This window comes from Triplophysa dalaica, chromosome 25 (genome assembly GCF_015846415.1).
Source record: "Triplophysa dalaica isolate WHDGS20190420 chromosome 25, ASM1584641v1, whole genome shotgun sequence".
Lineage (NCBI taxonomy): Eukaryota > Metazoa > Chordata > Actinopteri > Cypriniformes > Nemacheilidae > Triplophysa > Triplophysa dalaica.
In genome coordinates this window covers 10,363,954-10,388,554 of record NC_079566.1, presented here as the reverse complement: position 1 = coordinate 10,388,554, position 24,601 = coordinate 10,363,954, and the positions used below count along the sequence as shown (strand labels likewise).

Below are 24,601 nucleotides of genomic sequence, written 5' to 3'. Positions count from 1 at the left end.
CGTTCTGAGGTGTTTTGAGTGACAGATTTGAAGGATTCAGATAGTGAGTCTTCTGAGTTCATTGTTTGACATATCAGTTCTTTTAAACGGTCATTTAAATGAATCAGTTCAAATGAGTCATTATGTCATGAATCAAACATTACACGTTGTGTCTGTGTGTTTATGACACACATCACAATAGAAAGAAGTTAACAGGAAAACCACTTCATCATTGGATAGGATGATTTTCGTTTATTAAAAGTGTGGTTTTGGTCACCTGCGTTATGTGCGCGTCAGAGAAGAAAAGGTAACCCGTTTTTTTAAACACAACTGAGTGTGTTTTAAAAAGAATTGAATTGAGTGTGAGTTGTGTTTAAAAAAACGGGAAACGCTTTTAAAACACAACTCACACTCAGTTCAGGTAAAAAAGATTCTCAGAATTTGCCATGTGCAACATAGATTTGGTCTTTCGACCTTTTGTCATTGTGTCTGTTGCTTTTGATTATTATGTGCGAGAGAGAGAGACTGGCGTGTTCTTCTCTTGGCGCTGCAGAGATTGATCAGCATATGACATTACCATTTTGCAAAAACATTTTGTTATGAAAGCTTGACTGCTTCCGCAGTGCCTCCACAGCTTATTCCAATTGGCCTGCGCAACACAGAATAAACTCACACCCTGTTTGGAGACAGTGAATGTGCACAGGCTCTCTGCTCACTCTTTCACAAGACATGACTGCGGCACCAAACGTATGTCCTTGTGTGATGACGTCATCAAATTCCGATCGGTTTGTGAGATCGACCAAGTTAGTGAGTACCGATCGAGTCATTAAATGTGATTATCGGCCGATTTCGATCTGTGGCCGATTGATCGGAGCATCCCTAGTTTTGAGTAGTTTTTTGAATGTTGTGAGAGATGTGGTTGACCGGACCGAGTTAGGAAGAATGTTCCACCAGTAAGGAGTTGTGAAGGAGAATGAGCGGGAAACGATTTACTGCCCTTATGAGAAGGCAATACAAGACGTCGCTCGTTTGATGATGTTATGCGTGTAGGAGGGTGTGAAAGTATGCCGGTGCAGATCCACAACTGTACTAAGGGCCCATATTTAAGGTTAATTGTATTGAAAGTGTCTATTTTCTTTGATGCTGTGCATATTTTCCAGCATACTATCAACACTACAGAATCCAGTCAATGTTGACAGCATTGACATGACAAATAAATTTAGGAAAAAATGAAGGCATTTAAGGAAGTCTCAATACCACAGTCCGATTCTGATGTTTTACATTTAGATTTTTACATTTATTCATTTAATGGATGCTTTAATCCAAAGCGACTTCAGGAAGATTAGAAATGTGCACAGAATTAAAGTTATTTTTCCATCAAAAAGCCTTAAAGGTCTTTAAATATGTTTAAATGAGATACCAATAATTTATTGAAGATTCAAGGCAATCTTACCAAATACTGTTGTAGTGTGTGGGCTGACAGCAGTGATGGTGGCCATCAGAGTGTTGTTGTATGTGAAGAATTCAGTTGATAATGCTGTTATCTCTCCCATGGTCACTGTGACAGTCTGTTCACCTGATGACCCCTGATTGACATGTCACACAAAAGATTTATAAACATCGAACTGCAACATGGTTGAATTTTATTTCAATGGTCCACCCACATGTTAATTGGCAAAAGAAATTGGTGCTGACTTTTTATAAACACATTCACTTACAGCAGGAACTATGCATCTCAGCTGGGAAAATTCTGCTTCAATAACATTACACGGCTGAGTGCCAATGGTGACAGATGTATTGATTCTGAATCCATAACCGGACACAGTCATAATCGCCCCTCCTGTGAAACCACAATGATTATTTATAAATCTTAACATGACAACTGCTTTGCTGAGACTTGTTTAAGCCAAGTTGAGCTATTGCAAGTGATCTTTTATAGTGTTGTCATGTACCTGCTGTACTTCCTGTGGTGGGGTGTATGGAGGTCACTCCTAACAGGTGTGTGAAGTTAAAACTGGTGCCGTTCTTGTATCGGGCAATACCCAGGCCAGAGAAACTCAGAGACACTGGATAGATGCCAGCACTTGCTGCACCAACTCTGCAGGTTATATATGTGTCTGGAACGCATAACAAAAATACTTTATCAGATTTCTTCTTCAATAGTGCTTTTTTAGTCTCTACGTGTTGACATCTACTAAACTGTCATCATCAATCAGACATGGGCTAAAAGTTACAGAGTTCTCATTTGGATTTGATTTATGAGGATGATATTCTGGGGTTTTGACTCACTTTCAACCTCTAGGACAGAGCATTCCACATCACCAGTCTTTACTGTGACATTGCCACCATCAAATCCAGATCCGGTTATGTTCAGAACAGTTGCCAAACCACTAGAACCTATAATACAAGACATACCACCATCCAAAACTTTAAAGAATATTCCACAGAACAGAATTGTATTGTACGTGGATGTTTCTTATTTACTGCACCTTCTGTAGGAGAAACTCCGGTCACTGTTGGGGTCTTAGACTCACTCCAGGTGAAACTACAATCACCTGAACACCATGATGGGATGCCGTTGATGAAAATCTCCACCTTGTGGATAAAGTTAATGATTCATTTAAATGTAATGTTTTCGGACACCTAAAGTATATGATTTCAGCTGATGTCTGATGTATTAATTCAGGACCCAGATTTAATATTTTGCCATCCTTAATTTCACATGATATAATAATAACATAATAGAATAGAATATTTAAAACATGTTTAGATATATTAAAATAGATACATCTTAATATATTTAATAATAAAATATTCATAATAAAGATAGAAAGCTATGATATGACTATGACTGTCTGTGTACTACTTTTCAAAAATTTTATTCATACAACACAGGATGATAATATTCATTTTTGGATTTTCTCTTCCTTTATCAGTGACAGTCACGTTTGACCTGTTGACTTGTTGCGCACCTGTCTGTAACACAAATAAACCATTCATGCTTTGCTTGACCCATAATTCCCCAGACATGCAAAATCCCCTCAACACTTGAGTTTTCAGACAGAGATAAACAACAATCAGCTGGCACACAATGTAACTCCATTGAACTGTGCACGCTGCAAGGCATCGGGTGACATGAGGAATGGACTTTAAAGACTTTGACAAAAGGCCACACCTTCAGAGGACCAATGCATGTGTGACAAACAAGTAATGTGTTGAAATCTGTTGGTAGTGAGAAAAGCACCTGTGGTTTATCTGATGGGATGCGCAGAAAGTCTCCCATAATTTTCTGTTTGAAGAGGCCTCCTTGTTCAAGCTTTTGTGATGTCATAGAAGGGTTCAAACCGACCACAGCAGAGGAATTAACCTGGTTAACATATTATAGATTTAACAGAAATGTCAACAATATTGTTAAACAATTTTCTTGTTTATCGATACAACAAACTCTTGAAATAGGCGATGTAGCAATAGTGAACTCAACACTGAAAACGTTGTAATTATTGTAACCTATATGCCATGTAAAACCTGTTTTTTTTAAAAACGCATTAGGACCACACATTTTTTTTTTTAGAATCTATGTACACTTTTTTTATAGTGACAGTTTTTTGGAGTGCAATGTTCATGATCATTGTAAACTATTGTATAGAATTTTATTAGCATAAAGTATAAAAAACAGCATTAAGGTAATGAAAAAGCAAACAATGAAAGAATTTTAATTTGCGAGTTATATCAGTTGTATTTCTTCTAATAAAATTTCTTCTGTTTTTTTCATATTTCATTCGAAAATCATCATCATGTAAGATTATAATATAATATAAATATTACATAATAATGTGAAAGGCATTACTCAGGCAATGTTGTTTTGAAATGTTTGACTTTGTTGTTGTTTTGAAATGAATTTCAGAAAAGACACAGTTGTGAGAATACTTTCACGAGTTCACCTGAGCAGATAATGAAGATAGCAGGGGTAGTAAAAGTATGCGTGTTTGGCGTGCTGTCCGGGGAGCAGGTTCCGAGCTCGTCGATTCCATCCTATCCCGGAACGCTCCCGCCCCCCAGTAGGGGCGAGTGCGCCGAGCTCGGAAACGGCCGAACCCACCCCCCGGAGTTCTGCTATCAACAAGAGCTCAAGTAGAGGAGCCGGGGAGGTGGTGGAATGTGTAATCCTTGAGAGATGGCTTCGGGTAAGAATCTTTCTCTACTTATGTGCTGGTCTTAATTATATGCTCTGGCTTCTCCCGAACTTTGTTAATCTATTGTCATCCATTAACATCATTAAGTTGCATTGACTTTCATCTCTGGAGAGAAATCTTTTAAGCAGGAATCTTAAGCAAAAGTCTCAGTTTGATCATCATGTATTGTCATGCTGTCTAGCAGAAACAATTGAGATATTTGAGATCTCATCTGTGCTGTTTTTTTTCAGTCGATTTAATGTTGACAGATCTTTGTCATTCCGCTTTGATTTATCAGTGTATTGTTTCTTGCCTTGATCAGTGGCTGGTTGCCAGGGACAGTGAGCCAGCGAATGTCCCAAATGTAACCTCTACAATCTCCATATCTCTGCACATCCAGTTGGCCGAGCTCTGGAATTCCCTGTAGTGCGTACTGCATGTCCCCAGCACTGATGTCTACTGGCAGCCCTGAGATACACAAATATCTGGCATCAAGAAATTCAGTGAGGCAACTTATTTTAAGTAATAAACTCATAGGGCGAGAGTTTACCCTCAACACGTCGACCGAAGATCTCCACATTAAATGTTCCATTAAGTGGCGGGGTGGCTTTCTGGGGGCGGGTAATGGTGACTGTGGCATTGTCCTGGCTTTGAATCAGTAGATCCTCTGTGCTGTTTTCTAGCTTCTAAAGGACAAACATTGAAGATTGCAAATGTTATTTGACACACAAATTAAGTCCTAATCCTGGCTATGGTTTACCGCTTAAACTTGAGAAGTGTGCAGGCCCATTAACCAATGTACCCAACATAACCCTACTATAAAATCAGATTTTTGTTTTTTCATTTTAGGTCTGATTGGCTGTCAGGAGAGTTGGTTGTGAAACAACAAATATGTTGACCATGCACAAACTGCTGAAAATATTTCAGAGAAATGGTAATAACAGATCTTTGTGACTTATGAAACTTAACAGTTATGAGGAAGTTACTTCAAATTACATGATGACACTTCAGTCGAGATTTGTACAGTATGTAGAAATACAAAACAAAAAGAACAAGAAAAAATATGGATGGACAAATGGAGACATTTTAAAGAATATACTGAACTGACCTTTAAGTCATTATTTACAGAAAATCTTGACATTTAGAACAATATTCAATGTTTTCCAAATCTGTATACATTTCTTTGTTCTGTTAAACACAAAAGAAAATATTTTGAAGAAACTGTTCTGGGGCACTTTTGAATACCCTTAACAGTCAATGGTAGTCAATGGTTGCCAAGAACTTCTTCCAAATATCTTTCTCTGTGTTCATCACAACAAATACATTTATACAGATTTGGTACAACTCGAGGATGAGTAAATGATGACAGAATTTTTACTTTTGGTGTAACTATTCCTTTAACTCACCCGTAGAAAGCCGATTTCAAGCAACGGGATGCCAAAGGCACAGTTGTGCGGTGATGCTGTGATCTCATAGCTGACTTGTGCAGCTTTTGTTTGTTTGCGCACAGAAAAGCTTGAAAAGAAATGACCTGAACTGGCGAGAGCAGGTGGCCGTCTACCCTGCATTATAACTAAAGGAAAAACACGTATAAACCAGAATTCGACATACAGTATCAATCAGCGATCAAAATAAAACTAAAAGCATTTTTTAAGTACCGTTGGGGTCCAAAGCAGTTATTTCCCCTCCAATGTGAACAGAATCAATGTAGTAATAAGAGTAAGCGCTTTGTTCAAATAATCTCAGGTAAAGGAGTCTGAAGTTGGAGCCTACGAAGCTTTGCTGAAGGGAATCCAGGAGATCCACACACTTGTAGTTCCACCTGAAAATGAGGGGAAAGGGATGTCTACAATGACTTCTATTTTGGTTTTAATGTATTTTTATAGCAGATAGCAAATCCATTAAACTGATTGATGTAAGACACATAAACATACTTGTCCGTTGAATCAAACTGTACAGAGACTTGTTTAGTGGCCTGTTGGTAAACACCTGCACTTGTCTGGTAACTGAAGTGCACTTCAAGTTGATTCATCATACGGCCTTTGTAGGCCAAGCAGAACTATAGAAACAATACAATGTAGCCATATTTCATTGGATAAAAAAAACAAATGCATTTATAATATCGTAGAAAACGTTATTTCTATCCCGAGGGAAATTTATTCACTGAGAATTTTAAGTGTGTGGTGATGCTTACTGTGGTGTACGTATTTAGTGGTATTTGACTGTAGGAGGTTCCGGATGCTGTATATTCATTTAAGTAAAAGATAATCCCTGGGTTCCTCAGAGACCAACGGCCACAGAAAGCTTCAGAATCAGAGACCCGGACCCCCCGGCCTGAAAACTGTACCATAAATAATTTTAATGCATGTCAGATTCCTTACGTTTATTTGTTGTGTTAATTATAAAAGCAAGATGTACTTACTGGTGAACCATCTTCATAATCTCTGAAAAAAATTACATTGGAGTTCTCAGTTGTTGGAATCTGTGATGGACATTTAGAGGAGCCCATCACATTTAATGCAGCCAGCACCTTTAGTCATAAAAGCAACATGTCAGAAGAGTATAAACATGTTAAACATGATTTTAATATAGGTTTATACAAACTAAATAAAAACCTCAGCCTCAGATGCATTATAAATCAGAGGAGGTGATGGGACGCCGCCCCACAGCAGTGTGAAATTCTCCAGACTGGCCTTCCCTTTGACTACTTCAGTAACTGCGATGTTTACATCTGAACCAATGGTCCAGTATTGAAGATCTTCAAAGTCACCTGGGATAAATAAAATAGTATTTTTTTTTCTAAATATTTGTGTCAATTATAATAAATAAAATTAAACTACTGCTGGAATGAATCTAATTTGTTTTTCGCTGTGATGCAGGTCCTCTCAGAGAAGTCATTCAGAAGAATGATCAGAATTATGAATTTCAATAGATCACTAACTCTCTTTTTATTGTGATCACTGGTTTGTTCACCTCTTTTCGAGTTAAATGTCACATTGTAAAATGATTCTGTGCTCAGTGCCTTCTTTGTGACTGTGACTGTGTCTGGTTTTATTGTCCACAAATTATTCAAAGCGTTCTGCAACTCCATCGCTGATGCACTGACGGGAATCGGCCCTACAAAATACAATGTAAACAACACAACAAACAAAAGACTTTAAGTAGGGGTTGGTGAATTCACTTTTTTATTATATTAGCAACATCTAATTATATTCACTTGTTTTTTTTTAAATCAAGCAAAAAGGCACCTGTTGTATGATCTCCATATGAAAGAGAGTAATATGTGTTTTCACACATGCTCAGAAGAAAGCAGTCACTGCTGATTCTCAAAGTCTGCACCTCCTGGACGGCGGTTACTGGTGTCCATCCCATGAAACTAATCACCTATAATAGCAGGTAATTTGATTGATACAATAGTTCCTATCTGTGTCGTCAGTTAGGAATTTTTAAACACCATTTACTTCCTTCTGGCATGTTGAAAAAAATCTTTGTACTTTCCCTTCATTATTTTCTGTATGCTCACATACCTGTTTCTCAGGTAAAACATTATAGCTGGTGCGTATCCTCTGTCTCTCATTAATGGCATCTGTTGTCTGCTGGGCTGTGAACGGGCTGATCTCTTTGAAAAAGGCCACGTCGATTGAAGCGTCTAAGGTGTTCTCCTGAACTAAAACTTCAATGTAATACCTGCAGAACATGATATGCGGCTGAATAATATTTTATATCCAGGATGAGCTTATGTGCAATATTATATTACAGAAGGAGATGATTTCGCAATAGATTCGCAATAGAATTCTCAGTGATCTGAATTCTTAAAAACGTTCACTTACCGTTTTCCCTTCTCCAAGCGCATGACCTCTGACTTTTGGGAGGCAAACGAGAAGAAACTGTTTGTATAATAAGGCTGATTTGCAATTTTGACCTGTAAAAAAGTACATTAAATTTAATTCACTTGATAACAAACCTCTTACAGATATATCAAAGTTGTGATGAGAAATGGCTTATAATGTACACAATGACTTACGCTTAATATATATCAAATAATGAAATAAAATAAAAAATTTTATCATTCACATACTTTATCCTTGGGAAGACCCGTCTTGCTGAAATACAGCGTACACCGATCATCTGCTTTTATTAGGAAATAGTAATTGTCTGTCTCCGTCGGAACAAAGAATCCACTCAATCGAGCCACAAAATAATCGATTGCAGTGGGCCACACATAGGACAGAGAATCCAGCCACTGTACAGAATAACCCGGTCTGATGGAATTATAGGTCAGAACGTCATCTAGATTCCCTGGATTACTGTTATTCCACATCTCCATTTTTAAACCTCTACCACCTGTAAACACAACAGTTTAACCATCATTAATAATTCAGCATAAGCTGTAGTTTTTCATGGACAGTTGCTTTTATGTTCCTTAACATGTAATATTTGCAAAATATTATATATACGCTGGTGCTTAATGTTGACAATGTTCTATATTGCAGATTAAAAAAAATCAATGGTTTTGGTGTTGTGAAATGAATGCCTCTGGCATGGAGAACAGTAAACTTCGTGACAGAAAAGATCTAGATAATGTGACATTAGAAAGCTGACAAATTGATGTGATGAAAAGTGAATTGACATAAATTCTAGAGAATGTGATGTTTTCTCACCTGGAAACAATGTCATGTTGGTCCTTTTATAACCAGGACTCACACAAAGTATCTTTTCATCTGTTAAATTCTGAATCAGACACTCTTGACCTAATGAAAATAAAGCAAACAAAAACAGAAGAATTAGTTATACCAAATATCTGTTATCTTTTTCAGTAAATAGATTGGTTAGTATATGTTGTTTATTTTTAATGGATCTGTTGAAAATTATACATATCAGCATAACAATTTAGATTATATGTTTTAAATGACAAATGAATGGGAATTTCTAGTTTTTTTATGACTTCATGGTGCACTTTACCTGGCATGAAGGATGTGTAAAACTTGATTCATGTTATCCCAGCATGTTGAGTGAAATCAAGGAAATCTCACCTTGATGGCCTGTGTTATATATTTCATGATGTATATTTGACAAAGCAGCCTATTTCATTACCGTAAATGTTTCTGTTCTTCGTTTCTGTTATTAATTTTAATGTATTTATTTTAATGTCATGATCCTGCCTCGCCTTGTCTTGCTTTTATACTCTTGTCACAGGGTCATGACAGTCCAAGGTGTTTTGTGTGCAAGCGCATGGTCATTGTTTTTTTTTATGATAACATACCTTCTCATGTCTCGTCTCGTCTCATCTCCTGACCCCGCCCATGCCCACGCCAGTGATTGATTCCCCATACCTGCCTATTGTTAATTACCCCTTGTTAGGTCCCCTATTTAATGCCTTTGTGTTTGCTGTCCTGTTTCATTTTGTAATGTTGTTATACTTACCTCGTGTCCAGATTCTTGGACTCCCAGTCATGTCTAATTCAAGAGTAGTGTTTAGTTTAGTTTAGTTTAGTTTAGTTTAGTTTAGTTTAGTTTAGTTTAGTTTAGTTTAGTTTAGTTTAGTTTAGCTTAGTTTAGCTTAGTTTGGTTTTGTTAATAAAGGTTGGAGTTATTGTACCGCTGCCTGCATTTGGGTTCTCTCTCCTTGACGTTCCTGACATAATGAAACAGCCCAATAGGACCCTCAACTTGCCACAAGGCCAGTGCCCCGGACCAGGAGGTAGAGGAGGAGGAAGTTCCAGTCGCCGAATCAGTTGCAGCCTCGCCTGTTCCAGCTGCCTCACCTGTTCCAGTCAGCAGCGCCCACGCCTGTTCCAGTTTCCTCACTTGTTCCAGTCAGAAGCCGCCTCGCTTGTCCCAATGAGGGGATAGCACTGTCATGATCCTGCCTCATCTTGCCTTGCTTTTCTAGTCTTGTGACAGGGCCATGACAGTCCCACGTTTTTTGTTTGGAAGCGCATGGTCATTGTTTGCTTATGATGAACATGCCTTCTCCTGTCTCGTGACCCCGTCCACGCCAGTGTTTGATTCCCCACACATGTCTATTTTTAACTACCCCTTGTTAGTTCCCCTATTTTGTGCCCCTGTGTTTGCTGTCCTCTGCTGTTTCATTTTGCAATGTTGTTATACTTATCTCATGTCCAGAATCCCGGACTTCCAGTCGTGTCTAATTCAAGATCTTTGTTCAGTTTTGGATTCCCCCATCGTGGGTTTTTGTTTTGTTAATAAAGATTTGAGTGATTGTACCACTGCCTGCATTTGGGTTTTCTCTCCTTGATGTTCCTGACATTTAAAGTGTCTTTATTTTCTTACACTTTAATTTTTTTATTTTATTTATTGTTTTTTAAATGAGGTTTACCTCCTACTAAAACCACAGCTGGCCGGTCGGTCTCATCAAAGTAGCGTCCAGTAATAGTGAGTAAAGTTCCGCCCAACACACTGCCCTCAGATGGAGAAACTCCTGTCACCTCTGAAAGAGAACCACATATTTATTCACCAATAGCCCAAGATTTTCAGAAATATCTCATTTTGAGCAGAATTACATTTTGCATTAATTAAGAAGATTAAAGATCCAAGATTAAATTCTTCCGCACCTGCATATGTCTGGAACATGGCGATTTTGTTCAATGCGGAGACACTGAAAAGTCCTAAGCCTGGAAGACTCCTAGGAAAGAAAATGTGTTTTGTTGAGACTTTCAAAACATTAAAGAGATGCAATAACTTCAGGTGAAGTAACATCAAACTTCTCTGACCTCCCATATTCACCATCCAGAATGTAACTGAGGTTATGATGACCTAAAGACGATAACAACAGTTTATTCAGTATTTTTTTTCAATAGTCAGTTTTAAACATTAGAGTCATTTGAATGATAAAAATTCCTCACCAACATAAGTTCCTGTCATTTTGCAACTCATGGATCCCAAGTCGCCACCCCCACTGTCCAATTTTAGCCCATACCTGGGAATTAAAAGGCAATTTAAGCAGTGTAAGATATACACTTAAATACTGAAAAAATGCATACCTTGAATGCACTGTAAGTCTGTCAAATGCATAAATGTAAAACATATACTTACTTTTCGTCTGAACTGGGTTTCAGTAATTCACAAGACATGCCACCCATGTATGCCCTGTTTAACCCATGTATCAAGAGATAGTTAGGATGAAACACATATTTCATAATATATCACATTTCTTTTTTGTCTTTTTTTATTGTCTATTAGATATTTCCAGACCTCACAAATCTTGTATTCCGACCATTGGAACTTCTGTCTGTATTGCTTCCATATACATCAGTGTAAATTTTCCCTCGCATTGTCACCACAGTCCCTAAACATTCACATTTTAAAAAGTCATAAAATCACTTTTAAACTACGATGATCCATAAATTAGTTATTACTGAAACGATTAGAGAAGAATCTTACCTGGAAGACCTGACAGTGGCCAAATGCTTTGAATGCTGGGGGAATAATACTCGCTACTCTGTAAAAGCACAGCATGTATTTGAATCTAAGATATTTTTTATATATACAAGGTATATGAAAATATTTTATTTAAAATAATATTTGGTTAAGACAATTAGTACATTTTGTGGTAAACAGTTCAACTATCACACCCACTTACATGCATTGTACAGTGATACCACCATCTCCAGCCATTACAAATCTGACTTAAAGGAATTGGCACACTGTCCACGCTGACTCGTATCTCATAGTTGTCCTGTGGGAGAGCTCTGAAACATACGCAAAGCACTCACATTAATATGTGGATTTTACAACACAAATTTCCAGATTCATTAGACAATTGCATCAATGACAAAATACTGACTTTGATGTAACTGTTCTACTTTGCAATACTAACGTGCTAATGTGTAGTATTATTTTGACAGATAATTTGGTTGTGAGTTGTAATTCCTCATTGCTGCTTAATTTTTTGGATTATATAGCCAATGCTGTCCTACCTGTTAACTGTCGGAGACCTTTTTGAGCCTACTAATGAAAACGCAAGTTGGAACTTAAATAGCGGTAACTCATGATTTCTTTGTAATACAGATTTACGGTTGGTCTCGTTTGAAAAAAGAATTGTAGTTGATTATTGCTAAAAAAACACAATTTATTGAAAATAATATATAAAAAGTTTATGTATTTCTTAATAAAATTACATACAGGATAACAGGATAACAAAAATATAAGCACACTCTTTATAAAAAGAATCAATTACTATCAATTAAAAAAAACACCAAAGAAATCTGTATCCTAGAGTCTTAAACCTTTCCAATGATATATAGTTTGTCATGATTCGATTAGAAATTACATCCACAAAATTGACCCAAATTTAGGTGTCACATATACAGAACGGGTGAAATTTAACAGGCATCCATATCTGGTTTAAATGAACTCCTCATTCTCCTTAACAACAAAGCTGTCTTATAATAAGCATATAAAAGCATGGGGAGCTATTCCCTTTTACCAATATGTATCTTATTTCTCCTACACATTGTAATGTCAGAAATCCATATAAGTTTGAACTATGTAACATATGAAATATGTAAGTCCTTGCCTTGTATAGCACATGATCTGTTTGGAGTGACTAGAGTCTCTTTCCACATCACAAGGAATAGATCTCGTCTGAGACACCAGTGTCACACTGTTACCAACATTTGGGTCATCTGCGTTTAAACTGAACTGATTGGCCTGAGAAAAACCTGAGGAGAATTGACCAAAGCTATTATACAGCAAGAATATAATTTAAGCATTTATCATTCTTTTGAGCCGATTACCGTCATTTAGTTAACAATTTTAAGATATTCTTAAGCCTTAAGATTGCAAAAGTGATTCAGAAAACTAATTGTTCACACTTCGTTATAGGGGACAATTCTCGCTCTTTTCAAAGCATTAACCACTACCTTTTCCCCAATAAACACTTAACTTGTTGCTTATTAATAGTTATTAATGTAGTTGTTAGGTCAAGGGATTTGGTAGGATTAGGGATGTAGATTATGTTCATGCAGAATACGTGCTTTACAAGTACTAATAAACATCCAATATGTCAATAATAGGCATGCTAATAACCACTAGTTAATAGTTAGAATTGCCCCATATACTGAAGTGTTTCAGAATAATTAATTGAATATGACAATAAAGCACATTTTGTGTGCATGTTCTGTTTAATATACATTAATACTATACCTTCCCCCTCTATGGTCAGTCTTGTTCCACCATTGATGCTGCCAATGTTTGGTTTTATCTTACTGACCCGCTGCGCTCCTGTATAATCATTTCAAAATGTCAGATTTGTAGAATGACAACCTTCTGAAAGCACTCAAACTGTCAGAATGATACATCTTATTTGGTAGATATATTAAGTGTGAGAAGTTAGTGAGATGCAGGCTGCAATCAAAACTGTAAAGAAAGAGTATCTAGAAAGCGCGTACCTGCGAAGCTCCCCAGTAAAATATAAACAGCAATCGGCAAACGCAGCTGTAGGCGCCCCATCTTATCTGACAGATTCACAGCGCACGCCTCTCAAAGCAATAAACCTGCAGTTATCACCTCTGCACCAACAATAAACACATGATGTTAACTTTCAATTGCTTTAAATGGTCATTGTCAAACTGGCTTAAATATCAACAAGCCTAAAAATATGTTTAGCCATTTAATTTGAATGCGTTTAAATTATATTATGTGTTTATATTAATTAAGACACTTCAAAATATTTATTTTTTATGATTATTAAAAGCAAATAATTCATGCTAATAAGTTAGACAGTGCTTAAAAAATAAAGATGCACAGTTTTTAAAATTTTACATGAATCATAATTCAAACCCATGCACTTACCTGTTAGGATCTCTTAGGTAACTCTAACACTAATTATTCTAGCAAAACTTCTGGTTTTTATAGCAGCCTTTCTGCCCTCAGGGTGGAAAAAGGTGACGTTTTTTTTTAATCTTTGTGTTCAACGGCAACATTGCTGTCCTTCTACAGACATGTAATCTTTTAATTTACCCAAACACCAACAATAGCCTACCAAAAGTATACTCCCCATCGTGGGTTTTGTTTTGTTAAATAAATTTAAGTATTGTTCATGTACTGCTGCCTACACGTACTGCTTTCAGCCATGGACTCTTCACGATCTCACCAGGCACACCTCCTTTGCAGTCTTCACCAGGGAGAAACAGACGTCATGGACTAAGTTCCCTGAGGCTGGAGAGGAGGTGGTCTTTGGGGAGGCGGAACTGGCAGTGCTGTTCAACGCCGGTCTCAGGGACCCTCTTTCGCATGCGGAGATAAGGATGCTGAGACCGCTGGCCTTGGGGGGCACAGTGAGGTATGCCATGAACCGACCGGAGCCAGGTCTCAGCCAAACCCAGCTACACATCTCCGCTGGCCGCAGAGGGTCATGCCCTGCAGATCGGGATATGAGTATCGCCACACCCTCCGCCTCAACCCCTGCATCCTCTCCACCACTAGCTAGCTTCCGTGGCAGGTGTGGACGGAGTTGTGGGATTCCCTGTCCGACTCCTCCAGCACGGATCTAACCAGGCCTCCCATCGCTTCCCCACTACCGACCACAAGTCCTGTGGGCAGGTCCAGGAGGAAGAAACCGGGCTGGGGGTCACTGCCTCCAGCCCAGCCGGTGTCCAGTCTTGCCCTGCCTCTGGCATCCATTCCGGTTCCGCAGCCGGTAGCCCAGCCCTGTCCAGCCGGCATCCTGTCCAGTCCAGTCGGCACTCCCTCATGTCCAGCCGGTACCCAACCAGCGAGCCCGCCGGCGGTCCAGCCGTTGACCAAGTCTGCTGCCCAACTGTCGAAGAACGCTGCCCTGCCGCCTGAGAGCACTGCCCGGCCACCAACATCCTGCCTTGTACATCTGACACCCAGTCCTGTCCAGTTGACATCCTGTCCTGTCCCGCCAGCACCCCAGCCGGCACTCCTGCCGGTGACTCAGCCGGCACTCCAGCCAGTGACTCAGCCGGTGACTCAGCCAGCATGTATCAGCCAGCCTCTTTCTTTTGAATAAACTGATTGCACACTTTAAGCTTTCTAAGTTATGTCGTGTGCATTTACAAATCAGAATTTACATTTATGGATTTGGCAGATGCTTTTTTCCAAAGCAACTTACATTAATTGCATTATACCATACATTCTGTGTGTGTGCAATCCCTGGGATTGAACCCATGATCTCAGCGTTGCTAGAACCATGCTCTAACCACTGAGCTACAGGAAAGCTGTAAAGGGATAATATTATTCTTCGAATGAGAACTCTGGTATGGGGTGTGATAATTGAACTTTTTGGCAGCGTTTTTCGACGGCGTTACGATGGCGTGTGTTAAAAATGTATTAAAAATACACGTTTACTAACTACGTCTGAGCTAGGTAAGTCACCTTACATGACACCTGATACGCAGGTCGTCACTAAGCACGTCTGATACACACGTCATCGATTCCTCGCCAAACAGATGACGTGGGTTTTTTATTTAATCCTAAAGATGCAGTTCTAGAAAATGAGTTTTTCTGTGTGATATATGTGGGAACTGAATTAACTTAAAACTTCTAGCCAGAAAATGGACACTAATACAAGTTGGACAACAATAAGGGAGTAAGAATTGATGGTAACTTTAATTCCTTTTCTGTGCAGCTTAAGGCATAAGAAATGATTTAAACATTAAAGTTAAAGAGCTCATATTAGTCTCTGAGCTTGTTGCAAAACCAACTGTTAGTCCATCTGCCTTTCTGTGAAACTGTGTTGAAATATGATAATTTATTCAGAACATGAATTTAAGTTTAACTGATGATAAAATCACCCTAATAAGAATTAACCATGTTTTTTTACTTTAAAAGTATAGAAACAAAGTGATCTGCTGTCCACAGTAATGCTTCAACAGTAAAGCTTAAATACATAATGGGCCTCATTTATAAAAAACGAGTTTACAACCAAAAACTGGGCGTATGGTCGTTACCAAGAAAAACTTGGCATTTATCAAGATTGACGTGAGCAGTTGCTATGATGAAATCTCACGTCAAGTCTCAGCTCGTGTACCCAAGTTTTATGAACCCTTTAACCTTTTTGATAACTAATAATTAAAAATAAATAATAGACAAATAAAAAGATAGATTGCATTTTTTCGTTCAGTAAGACAATGTAAAAATAGATTCCAATGCAATTCTTATTTTCATTACTTTAATAAAGTATTTTCTTTTCTAGGCTTATTATATGATTATTGAAATGATTGAAATAACAAGGTTAACGGGTGCTTTTGTGCACAAAGCTTTAATGAAATTTTAGGCTACCTCTTAACTAATTTATGATGATTAAAATGCACAGTTAAAAGTAAAACATTTTAATATCTAAAATAGGCCAATATATTAATATGCAATGGGTTAGTTTACCTACTTGCAAGACGATAGCTTTTTTGAGTGACAAATAAGCATTCTAATAAAAACAGACAAAACGCAGGATTTAATGTTTTTTTTTTATTTGTGTGATGTTCGCTTGGGGGTGGAAGACGCGCACTGGGTCAAAGCTCCAGATTGCCTGGCTTTGTGTGGCAGGGTTCAGGCCAGTTTGTGGGGGCAGAACTTGGTTAAACATGCAAACAAATATTTAACTCAGAGGAAAGCATATTCAATATTCAAGTTATAAACATATTAAATCAACTTTTTAAATCAACTTTTGTCAAAAGAGGTATAGCTTTGAAATCATGATATCATAATTATGAAAACAACTGATTAAAATAAGTAATTATTACTATTGATTTTAAGAGAGAACAGAGAAGGTACATTTTAGATTGGTCTAAATTGTCACTAGGTTTCTCCAAATAGGAGGAATAGAGCAGTTAACAGCACGAGCAGACACACAGATGGTGATGAGATGGATGGACTAGAGTCAAAGAGGCTTGAACAGTCGTCATCCGTAGGGACAATCACCGTGCCGGGTGTCGTAGATGGACGTTCTGTGGGAGTTGAAACTGGACGTTCTGTGGTAGTTGTAACAGCTCTGACAGTAAACGATCTAGACTGAGCATTCCATTCATTCAGAGTAAATGCTAATGTGAAGTTTCCACCTGTAGAAAAGATAAAGACAGTGAGGAACTAAAAGATAAACCAAAAACTCTTTTTAGGAACTGCAACATAATGCATAGTTTTATGTGTCTTCCAACCAGTGTGTAGAAATGAGATGACTCACCACTGGTTATGATGGCGAGGTCGGTGTAATTTGCCCAGCAGCCACTGAACAGGATGGTGGTGTTTCCAGAAAGTCCCTGTACTGGATTCCCATTGGCATCTTTGAGCACAGCTGAGATTGTTAGACTCGTCACACCCACAGACACACAGGCACCCTAAAAACACACACACGGAAGCACAGACACACAAAAAACATTTATAAAAACACAGTTTAGCTCAAATACTCCATTCTTCTTGAAATTGTACCCTCCCTCATATTATTCCTGAAGTGTGACGTTATGTTAAGCAAAAGTCCTGTTTCACCTCTGAATCCAAAGCCATGATGCTGGGCTGCACGCTAAGGGGTCCAGGATACAACGCAGCTAACGGCTGGACCACCATTACCAAAGAAGACACCGTTCTGACCGACTCCATCTGCTGGTCTGCACGAGTCACTTCCTGAGTAGCCACCTGAAAGAGATTTTAATAATTTTGTCGTTACTTTTCATTTTGTCACTTACTACCCAATACTGCCTGGTATGTATAAAAAATGTAATGCAACTTTAGTGATAACATGAGCTGACTAAGATCTTACTTGACTCCAGGATGGGTCACTGGAAGAGGGCGGAGGAGGGATCATCTCCAGTGACGACACGTTGAAGCCGATGGACTGACTCAGATTCCCTGAGACGGCAGCACGACCCAGATCATCAGCGACGTTCTTCAGAATCAAAAACTGCTGCTCGTCTTCTGCAAATGTTCAAAATGATATTACAGTCATGGTGAATTTCTCTTACAATTCAAAAGACTGCTTTATTTATATCGTCTGGCCCTACCAGTGGTGCCGGTGGTATTGGTCGTGCTGTCGGTGCTGTTAATGTTGTTAGTACTGTTGGTGCTGGATGTCTGGGCAGGTGGCAGACTGATCTCAATCTCCACCGTCAGTCCAGTTGAGCGCCGTCTTCGTGCACTGCCGCCCGCACGGATGACCTTGGTGATTCGAATCATGTTCTGTGGTACTTTGAGGAATGCAGCCAGATTTCTGATCAGATTAGCTCCGAAGAACTGTTCTTCAGTCATGGCCGGGAGGTTAAAGGCCACGACAAGAAGCGGCGAGGTGCGGATCTGGACCGGCTCTGAGCCACGAAGAAGTATGTACAACATTTTGTAGTCTGGATCAAAGAAGTTTGAGCCGTGATCATCAGAGTTAAAACTTGGAAGATATTGACCTAAAGAGAACAGAGAGGAAAAAGCACTACAGTGAGAAACTCCACTGTTGTTGTCATTGCAGTACTTTCTTCTTCTTTTTTGGTCCAAAAACTCATTAGTGAGTATCCTTCATATAGTATTATTATTTACAACATATTTTAAAGAAATGTATGCATTAGCATTATTATTAGCATATCATTACTTTTAATGATTAAATTATAAATCCTGTTGGTCTTCCAGGCCTGTAGGGGAGCTGTATTATTCTACATGACTCTACTGTACTCTACCTGGATATGTGGGCTCAAGTGGTATGTATTGAGTGCTGCCTGCCTTCCACTGAGCGTTAGTTGGAGCAACAAGTTTGTTGTTTACATAGACGTCTAACCGCTGAGGGCTTGAGTAAAATACAGCCGCCCTAACAGCCTGTAGAGAACAAAAGTTTAGTGTTGAGTGCAACAGTACTGGATAATATATAAATCATCTAAACACATATATTATGTAAAAATGTGTCTTTTAATGTTTGAATGACTACAAAGATGAAACTAGAGGTCGACCGATTCATCGTTTTTTCGATAAATCGGTCATAATAACGACAACAATAACTATCGTTAATCTGCATAAATCCCTATAGAAAGTTTATCTTTGAAAGCTTTAATGTGATATGTTATTAGAAAGTAAAGAGTATTGCAGCAACATCTAGAGGCGGAAAATAAATATAAGACTGACAGCTTGTGGAGGGACGCACACGTGACACTACACTATGGACAATGTGTTTGTATTTTGCGCAATAAGTGTTTTAACAGAGAGCTACGTGCCACAGTATTATGGCATTTCTCCCCTCCGGAGTCTGCGGAGACTCAATAGGCACATACTTCTAAATATTGCCAAGAGACCAAGTTTTGTTGATCATTGTGATTACAGCAATCGCAGACTTCGCTGCACATAGAAGCTCATGACGCAATTCATATCATGTATTAGTTTATGATGCAGCTTTTAAACAATAGTATTTTCAAGGATAGTAAGACTATGCTCATCAAGGCTACCGATAATTGATTTTGCCGATAACTAAGGTGGACAATACCTGCTGATAACGATTAATTAACTCTACATTTGTATTGATTCTGAATCAAAACATAACACTAAGGCCCGGTTTCATAGACAGACTTAAGCCAGGACTAAGCCTCAGTTAATTTAGGCTATTTAAGTCACTTTTATTAAAATTCCTTATAAGAAAAACATTACTGATGTGCATCTTGAGACAAAACAATGGCACTGACATATTTTAAAATATGTCCGTGCAGGATATTTTCAGTTAAGATAGCTCAAAATAATTTTTTTAGTCTCAAGCCTTGTCTGTGAAACCGGGGCAAAGTAAAATAGCAAGGACTTTTATTGGTCTTCAACAACTGTATTGCCTTAACCATAAAAACTGTACTGATTCTTAAAAAAAAAAAAACTAAATATAAACCATATTGCTAAGTATTAAACTCAACTGTATGGTGTAAACAATAATTATAAGTAGGTTGACAATTTAAAAATATGTTTCTTCCATCAAATATATGACAACTGAGAGTAATATATTACAATATTTTACAGTATTACAAAACAATTTTTAATAAGACAATGACCTCTAGATAAAACCATAGATGCTTGTTTTCCCAAAAATTCCCTTGGTGGTGTTTTAACGTGAATTTAAATAAAATGATTACATGAGAAGTTACTCTCTAGATGCTGTGTGTCTATTGTATAGCCTAAAGTAACAGTCTAACCTCTGTAGGTTTAGCGTTGAGCATCATAAGTCTCATCTTCTGTGGTGTTGTGCTGCTGAAAAAGATGTCAAAGGATTTATTGGTGGCCACAATGGCATGAAAGAGAGAGACTCTTCTCCTACAGGTGTAGCCTGCACACCAGCCGTGGTCTTGTGGACCTGTAATGATGTAAGGATGTCCAGAGTTAGTTTAAAATTACACAACATAAATATGACATCCTTCCAGATTCTGTAAAATCCTAAACTAGATCGGATCATTGTCTGTATCTTGAAACCATTTATAAAGGATATTTAATGTAATTTACTGTAAAGTTATTAGTTGCTTATACCATTCAGCAGATCTACATATGTGTCCCCCAGGATGGCCACAGGTGAAAGACGTCTTGTCTCTGTATCTGCGTCTAGACTTTCAATGACCAGCATCTGATAATTCAGTCCAAAGCACTTGTAGCTCTGCCAGGTGCTCATGTAAGTACAAGAGTCTCTGATCACACCTGTACACATAAAACACAAATATCACACTCCGTTGTTAAATGTTCAAGTGTAATGCTAAAAACCAAAAGAAAAAACTATCTCTAAATAAATAAAAAGTATATTAACAACATGCTTTTATTTTCACAATAAAGAACCCTCAGATGTACCTTTATTAGGAGCTATTTGACTGACAGGTATGCGGCTGCCGTTGAGAGCAGTGAGCATGACTTTAGGGATGCGGTAATCGCCCAGTCCATGTCGCGGATCCCCGTTCCACTCGTACTCTGAATAGGGCACCACTGCTCCGACTGCACCCAGAAAACTTCCATCCAGATCCTTCAACATGGTCTTCTTCTTAGCATCACAGTCCATGTCCACACAGTCTGATGGGTTCACTTTACTGTGGAAAGAGTAAAATTATCACTTTTACTTTATAATCTACTTCTTGCACATGTTTATAGTCACAATTGCACAACTGCATTAAAAAAACTAAATGCTTTACCTCAGCTCAGGGTTATGAATGAATGCGAGTGATTCTTCTGTGGTGTCTATCTTGGTGATTCTCTCAACACTGATTGGATGTTGTAGGTCCTCATTTCCAGGGTTGGTCATGAACATGTAGTTTCTTTCAGTGGAACACACATTCTTGAAGCCAACAAAAGTTGTATCTGGGGACAGTAACAGACTTCAGCTTGTAGCAGATTCCATATGTAAATCTAGAGATTGAACACATTTTGAGAGGATGTCTCACCGGTGACCGTCAGTAAACCAGCTATGGCGTTGTAGCTCATGATTCCGGTGTGAGGTTTCTGTGGTGCGTTGTTGTGGCTAGATGCAAACGTCGGCCAGCAAACTCCGGACCTGCCACCTGTTGCACAAAGAAAGTGCACTGAAATCTTAAAGTATTTTTCTTTTTGTATATTAAGTGCAAAATCAGAATGAAAACATTGACTTTAAGCTTACAGTAAAGGTAACTTAGGATAAAATCATGTGGCAAATGCGGAAAGGTGAAAAAAACACTTAAAAATATTAAATATCACATTTGTTAAATGTCAATAAAAAAGTTTGTTGATGTTTTACAGATTCAACACTACGGTACAGTACCTTTAGGGGGTCGTGGTGCTCTGTGGCTTGCACTGAGTGAAACATAAGTCTCAGTTGTTACCAGTGTGTCTGAACAGTTGAAATTGGGGCTGCTGCCCACAATCAGAGACCCCTGAAATGACAATTGATTTAAACTAAATTATTATTAAATATATGTAATTATTTAATAATTGAATAAAATATTTGATACGAGTGATTTATTGATGTAACAATCTTAATGTTAGTTTGGTGTGTATTTGGTAACACCTAGACAGACACTTTGGCTTTGCATCCTCACCTGAACACGAACGGTTTTATCTGCGTACTCGTGGCTGACAGAAGGAGGGCTGTAGATAATAGGCATGATGCCCATTCCATTATCAGCAAGGGTCACATTAGAAATTATCACATTCATAGATACCTGGAGGACAGGAGAGGACAAAATTTATCTTCTGACTAATCTACAAAATGCTTATATGGGTAATTTAAAACATGTATGGATTGTTTATCATACTTGAATGTAAATGCCAAAATCAAAACTCTTCCAGACGGTGAAACCCTGGATTTGAGAGCAACCAGTAAATCCGTCTTTATTCATGTAGACTCCATACAGACCACCATGTGCTTCATTCTCACTCCATTGTGCCGTTGAACGTGAAGATGCTGTTGACCAATGGAAATTTAAATCGTAAATAGTTCATAAGCCTTAAAGTTACTTTATTTTTAATAGAGTGACCATAAATGTAATCTATTAAATTAAATATACAGCAGGTATACCTGGACAAGGTTCTCCATCAATTCTGAATCCCACTCGTTCATAGCCAGCAACAATATTCCCTTGAAGAATCACGTTGTTTGCTTCATTAACCTACAACACATACACAGTAATAATTATTTAATGCTGTTTTAGAAAAGCAGTTGTAGATGGTCACTAATATATTTTCTGTGTTAATTTTTTACCTCAATGGCTGCATTCCATTCAATGTTAAAAGTCTCCTCTGCTCCGTTGTAGGATCCCGGCCACAGTGTCAGAGTAACCAGATTTCTGCGGGCAGCAATGTTATCACCCCGTATTCTGATTCCTTTAGAATAAAAAAATGCAGATAAGAAAAGCATAGTGATGACTTTTTGATTGGTAACATTTTGTAAAAATTTATTCAATAACAAACTCAACAAACAGTTTCAGCACCTTCTCCAACAGTGTGATGGATCACGTTGTCATCGATATTCAGTCCATCTGTTCCAAACACACCAACAGCAGGAGCGAAGCCATCATGGAAAGCACATCCCTTGATGTAGGAGTCATTAGCCACCTGTAAAAAATGTGGTAATGCATAACAGTTCTTAATGTATTGAGAGCCTCCATCATGCATGTGAATGAAGATTTTGTGTTCTCTCACATTTCCCTGGTTCAAAAATGCCAGAGAGTAGCGCGGGTCTGACGGGTCGTTCCATCCCTCCTGTCCTGTGTGGTAGAACTCAGCATTTCTGATCTGGGCTTTTCCTGTAACACAAGCATCATAATAATCAAACCCACTTTATTGTGTTAACTTAGTTTATGGTAAGGTAAAGTTTATACCTCTGTATATTATTCCTCTTTCTGTGAAGGTTCCCACCAGCACTCTAGCTCCATAAGACTGTGTTTTCATTTCTGGATATTCCTGTCCAATGATCTTGATGTTCCTGCTCAGAAGACCCACATTTCCTGCAAGCTGATAGCTTCTAGAAGATCCTGGCACATTGTACATTTGTCCTGTATGACCAAAGTCATGTATAAGATAATACATTTAAAATAATGGTAGCTTTCTACTGTACGTCTGCAGTTGTGTAAGGTAAACAAAAAACGACCGTCTAAACTTATTTCAGTGTCAATACTTTAACACAATACCATCCACCACCGGCACTTTATTAGAATTCATACATTAGGAGATTACATTGTTTTTGACCAACATGATAAAAAACTATAAAATACACCAAATAGTGGCATCAGTTTCCTCTCTTTATTATTGTGGCATTATTTTCCACATGTATGTTTAGGACATCTGTGTACAAACTCCTGAAAGTAGTGATACGTCATCAAGCCGGTAATGGTGGCCTCTGCAGGTTACAATGAGTATTACAGTTAAAATATTTCAGTTGATACCTCCCAATACCCTTCTTACTTTATTACAAGATGCTTTACAGTTTATTTACCACAGTAAGCATAGTTTATCACCTTTAAATGTCAGATTTTGGCAGCAAACGTTTAAAGGGATGCTTCGCCCAAAAATGAAAATTTTGTCATCATTTTGTCATCTTCCAAATCTGTATACATTTCTTTGTTTTGATAAACACAGAGATAGATATTTGGAAGAATGCTTATAACCAGACAGATTTTGCACCCAATTGACTCCATTGTAGGAAAAAATAAAATGCCCCACGATTGTTCGCTGTCCTATCTTCAAAATGTCTTCTTTTGTGTTCAACAGAAAGAATTTGTACAGATTTGGAACAACTGGAATGTGAGTAAATGGTAACAGATTTTCATTTTTGGGTGAAGTATCCCTTAAAGAATCCAGATCTATAGGACCCTACCGATGTGCGTGTGTGTCACAGGCTGGTCCAGAGTCAGTGTGCGGCCGAGATCTGAGACTGCAGTTATGGTGTGGATTTCTGTTTGCCATGGGTCATAACTGGTGGTGGACAGCAGAATCTTATCCCCAGCCTGAAAGTAAAAAATTGAGACAAGACATAAAGTGTGTTTTAATGCGAACAAAGAGAACAAGTTTCATAT

At 38.1% G+C, this 24,601-nt stretch overlaps 2 protein-coding genes across 2 annotated transcripts in view; both read right to left on the bottom strand.

Annotated features, from left to right (window-relative positions):
* The window catches only part of LOC130416060 (fibrocystin-L-like), a 33,918-nt gene extending 20,235 nt beyond the window's left edge, over positions 1-13,683 (bottom strand). Inside the window, 31 exon segments of the mRNA XM_056742154.1 lie at positions 1,433-1,565; positions 1,698-1,819; positions 1,932-2,096; positions 2,269-2,376; positions 2,469-2,574; positions 3,224-3,346; positions 4,465-4,619; positions 4,702-4,837; positions 5,558-5,724; positions 5,810-5,973; positions 6,086-6,210; positions 6,346-6,492; positions 6,574-6,681; positions 6,767-6,921; positions 7,125-7,268; positions 7,400-7,535; positions 7,679-7,838; positions 7,982-8,073; positions 8,230-8,495; positions 8,813-8,902; positions 10,492-10,602; positions 10,727-10,797; positions 10,886-10,928; positions 11,018-11,091; positions 11,208-11,261; positions 11,367-11,460; positions 11,556-11,613; positions 11,755-11,863; positions 12,691-12,835; positions 13,320-13,397; positions 13,565-13,683. Coding sequence (XP_056598132.1) covers positions 1,433-1,565; positions 1,698-1,819; positions 1,932-2,096; positions 2,269-2,376; positions 2,469-2,574; positions 3,224-3,346; positions 4,465-4,619; positions 4,702-4,837; positions 5,558-5,724; positions 5,810-5,973; positions 6,086-6,210; positions 6,346-6,492; positions 6,574-6,681; positions 6,767-6,921; positions 7,125-7,268; positions 7,400-7,535; positions 7,679-7,838; positions 7,982-8,073; positions 8,230-8,495; positions 8,813-8,902; positions 10,492-10,602; positions 10,727-10,797; positions 10,886-10,928; positions 11,018-11,091; positions 11,208-11,261; positions 11,367-11,460; positions 11,556-11,613; positions 11,755-11,863; positions 12,691-12,835; positions 13,320-13,397; positions 13,565-13,625 — 3,700 coding nt within the window. The 5' untranslated portion in view covers positions 13,626-13,683.
* A 2,901-nt stretch (positions 13,684-16,584) lies between these two features.
* LOC130415844 (fibrocystin-L-like) overlaps positions 16,585-24,601 on the bottom strand; it is a 33,002-nt gene continuing 24,985 nt past the window's right edge. Inside the window, exons 58-77 of the mRNA XM_056741815.1 lie at positions 24,403-24,532; positions 23,408-23,581; positions 23,229-23,332; positions 23,018-23,141; positions 22,789-22,910; positions 22,606-22,696; positions 22,343-22,491; positions 22,127-22,249; positions 21,850-21,961; positions 21,497-21,613; positions 21,248-21,413; positions 20,913-21,145; positions 20,601-20,765; positions 20,273-20,430; positions 18,791-18,926; positions 18,131-18,523; positions 17,890-18,044; positions 17,619-17,765; positions 17,317-17,470; positions 16,585-17,194 (exon numbers count right to left, since the gene is read on the bottom strand). Of these exons, the coding sequence (XP_056597793.1) occupies positions 16,935-17,194; positions 17,317-17,470; positions 17,619-17,765; positions 17,890-18,044; positions 18,131-18,523; positions 18,791-18,926; positions 20,273-20,430; positions 20,601-20,765; positions 20,913-21,145; positions 21,248-21,413; positions 21,497-21,613; positions 21,850-21,961; positions 22,127-22,249; positions 22,343-22,491; positions 22,606-22,696; positions 22,789-22,910; positions 23,018-23,141; positions 23,229-23,332; positions 23,408-23,581; positions 24,403-24,532 (3,213 nt within the window). The 3' untranslated portion in view covers positions 16,585-16,934. The remainder of the gene's footprint in view (positions 17,195-17,316; positions 17,471-17,618; positions 17,766-17,889; positions 18,045-18,130; positions 18,524-18,790; positions 18,927-20,272; positions 20,431-20,600; positions 20,766-20,912; positions 21,146-21,247; positions 21,414-21,496; positions 21,614-21,849; positions 21,962-22,126; positions 22,250-22,342; positions 22,492-22,605; positions 22,697-22,788; positions 22,911-23,017; positions 23,142-23,228; positions 23,333-23,407; positions 23,582-24,402; positions 24,533-24,601) is intronic.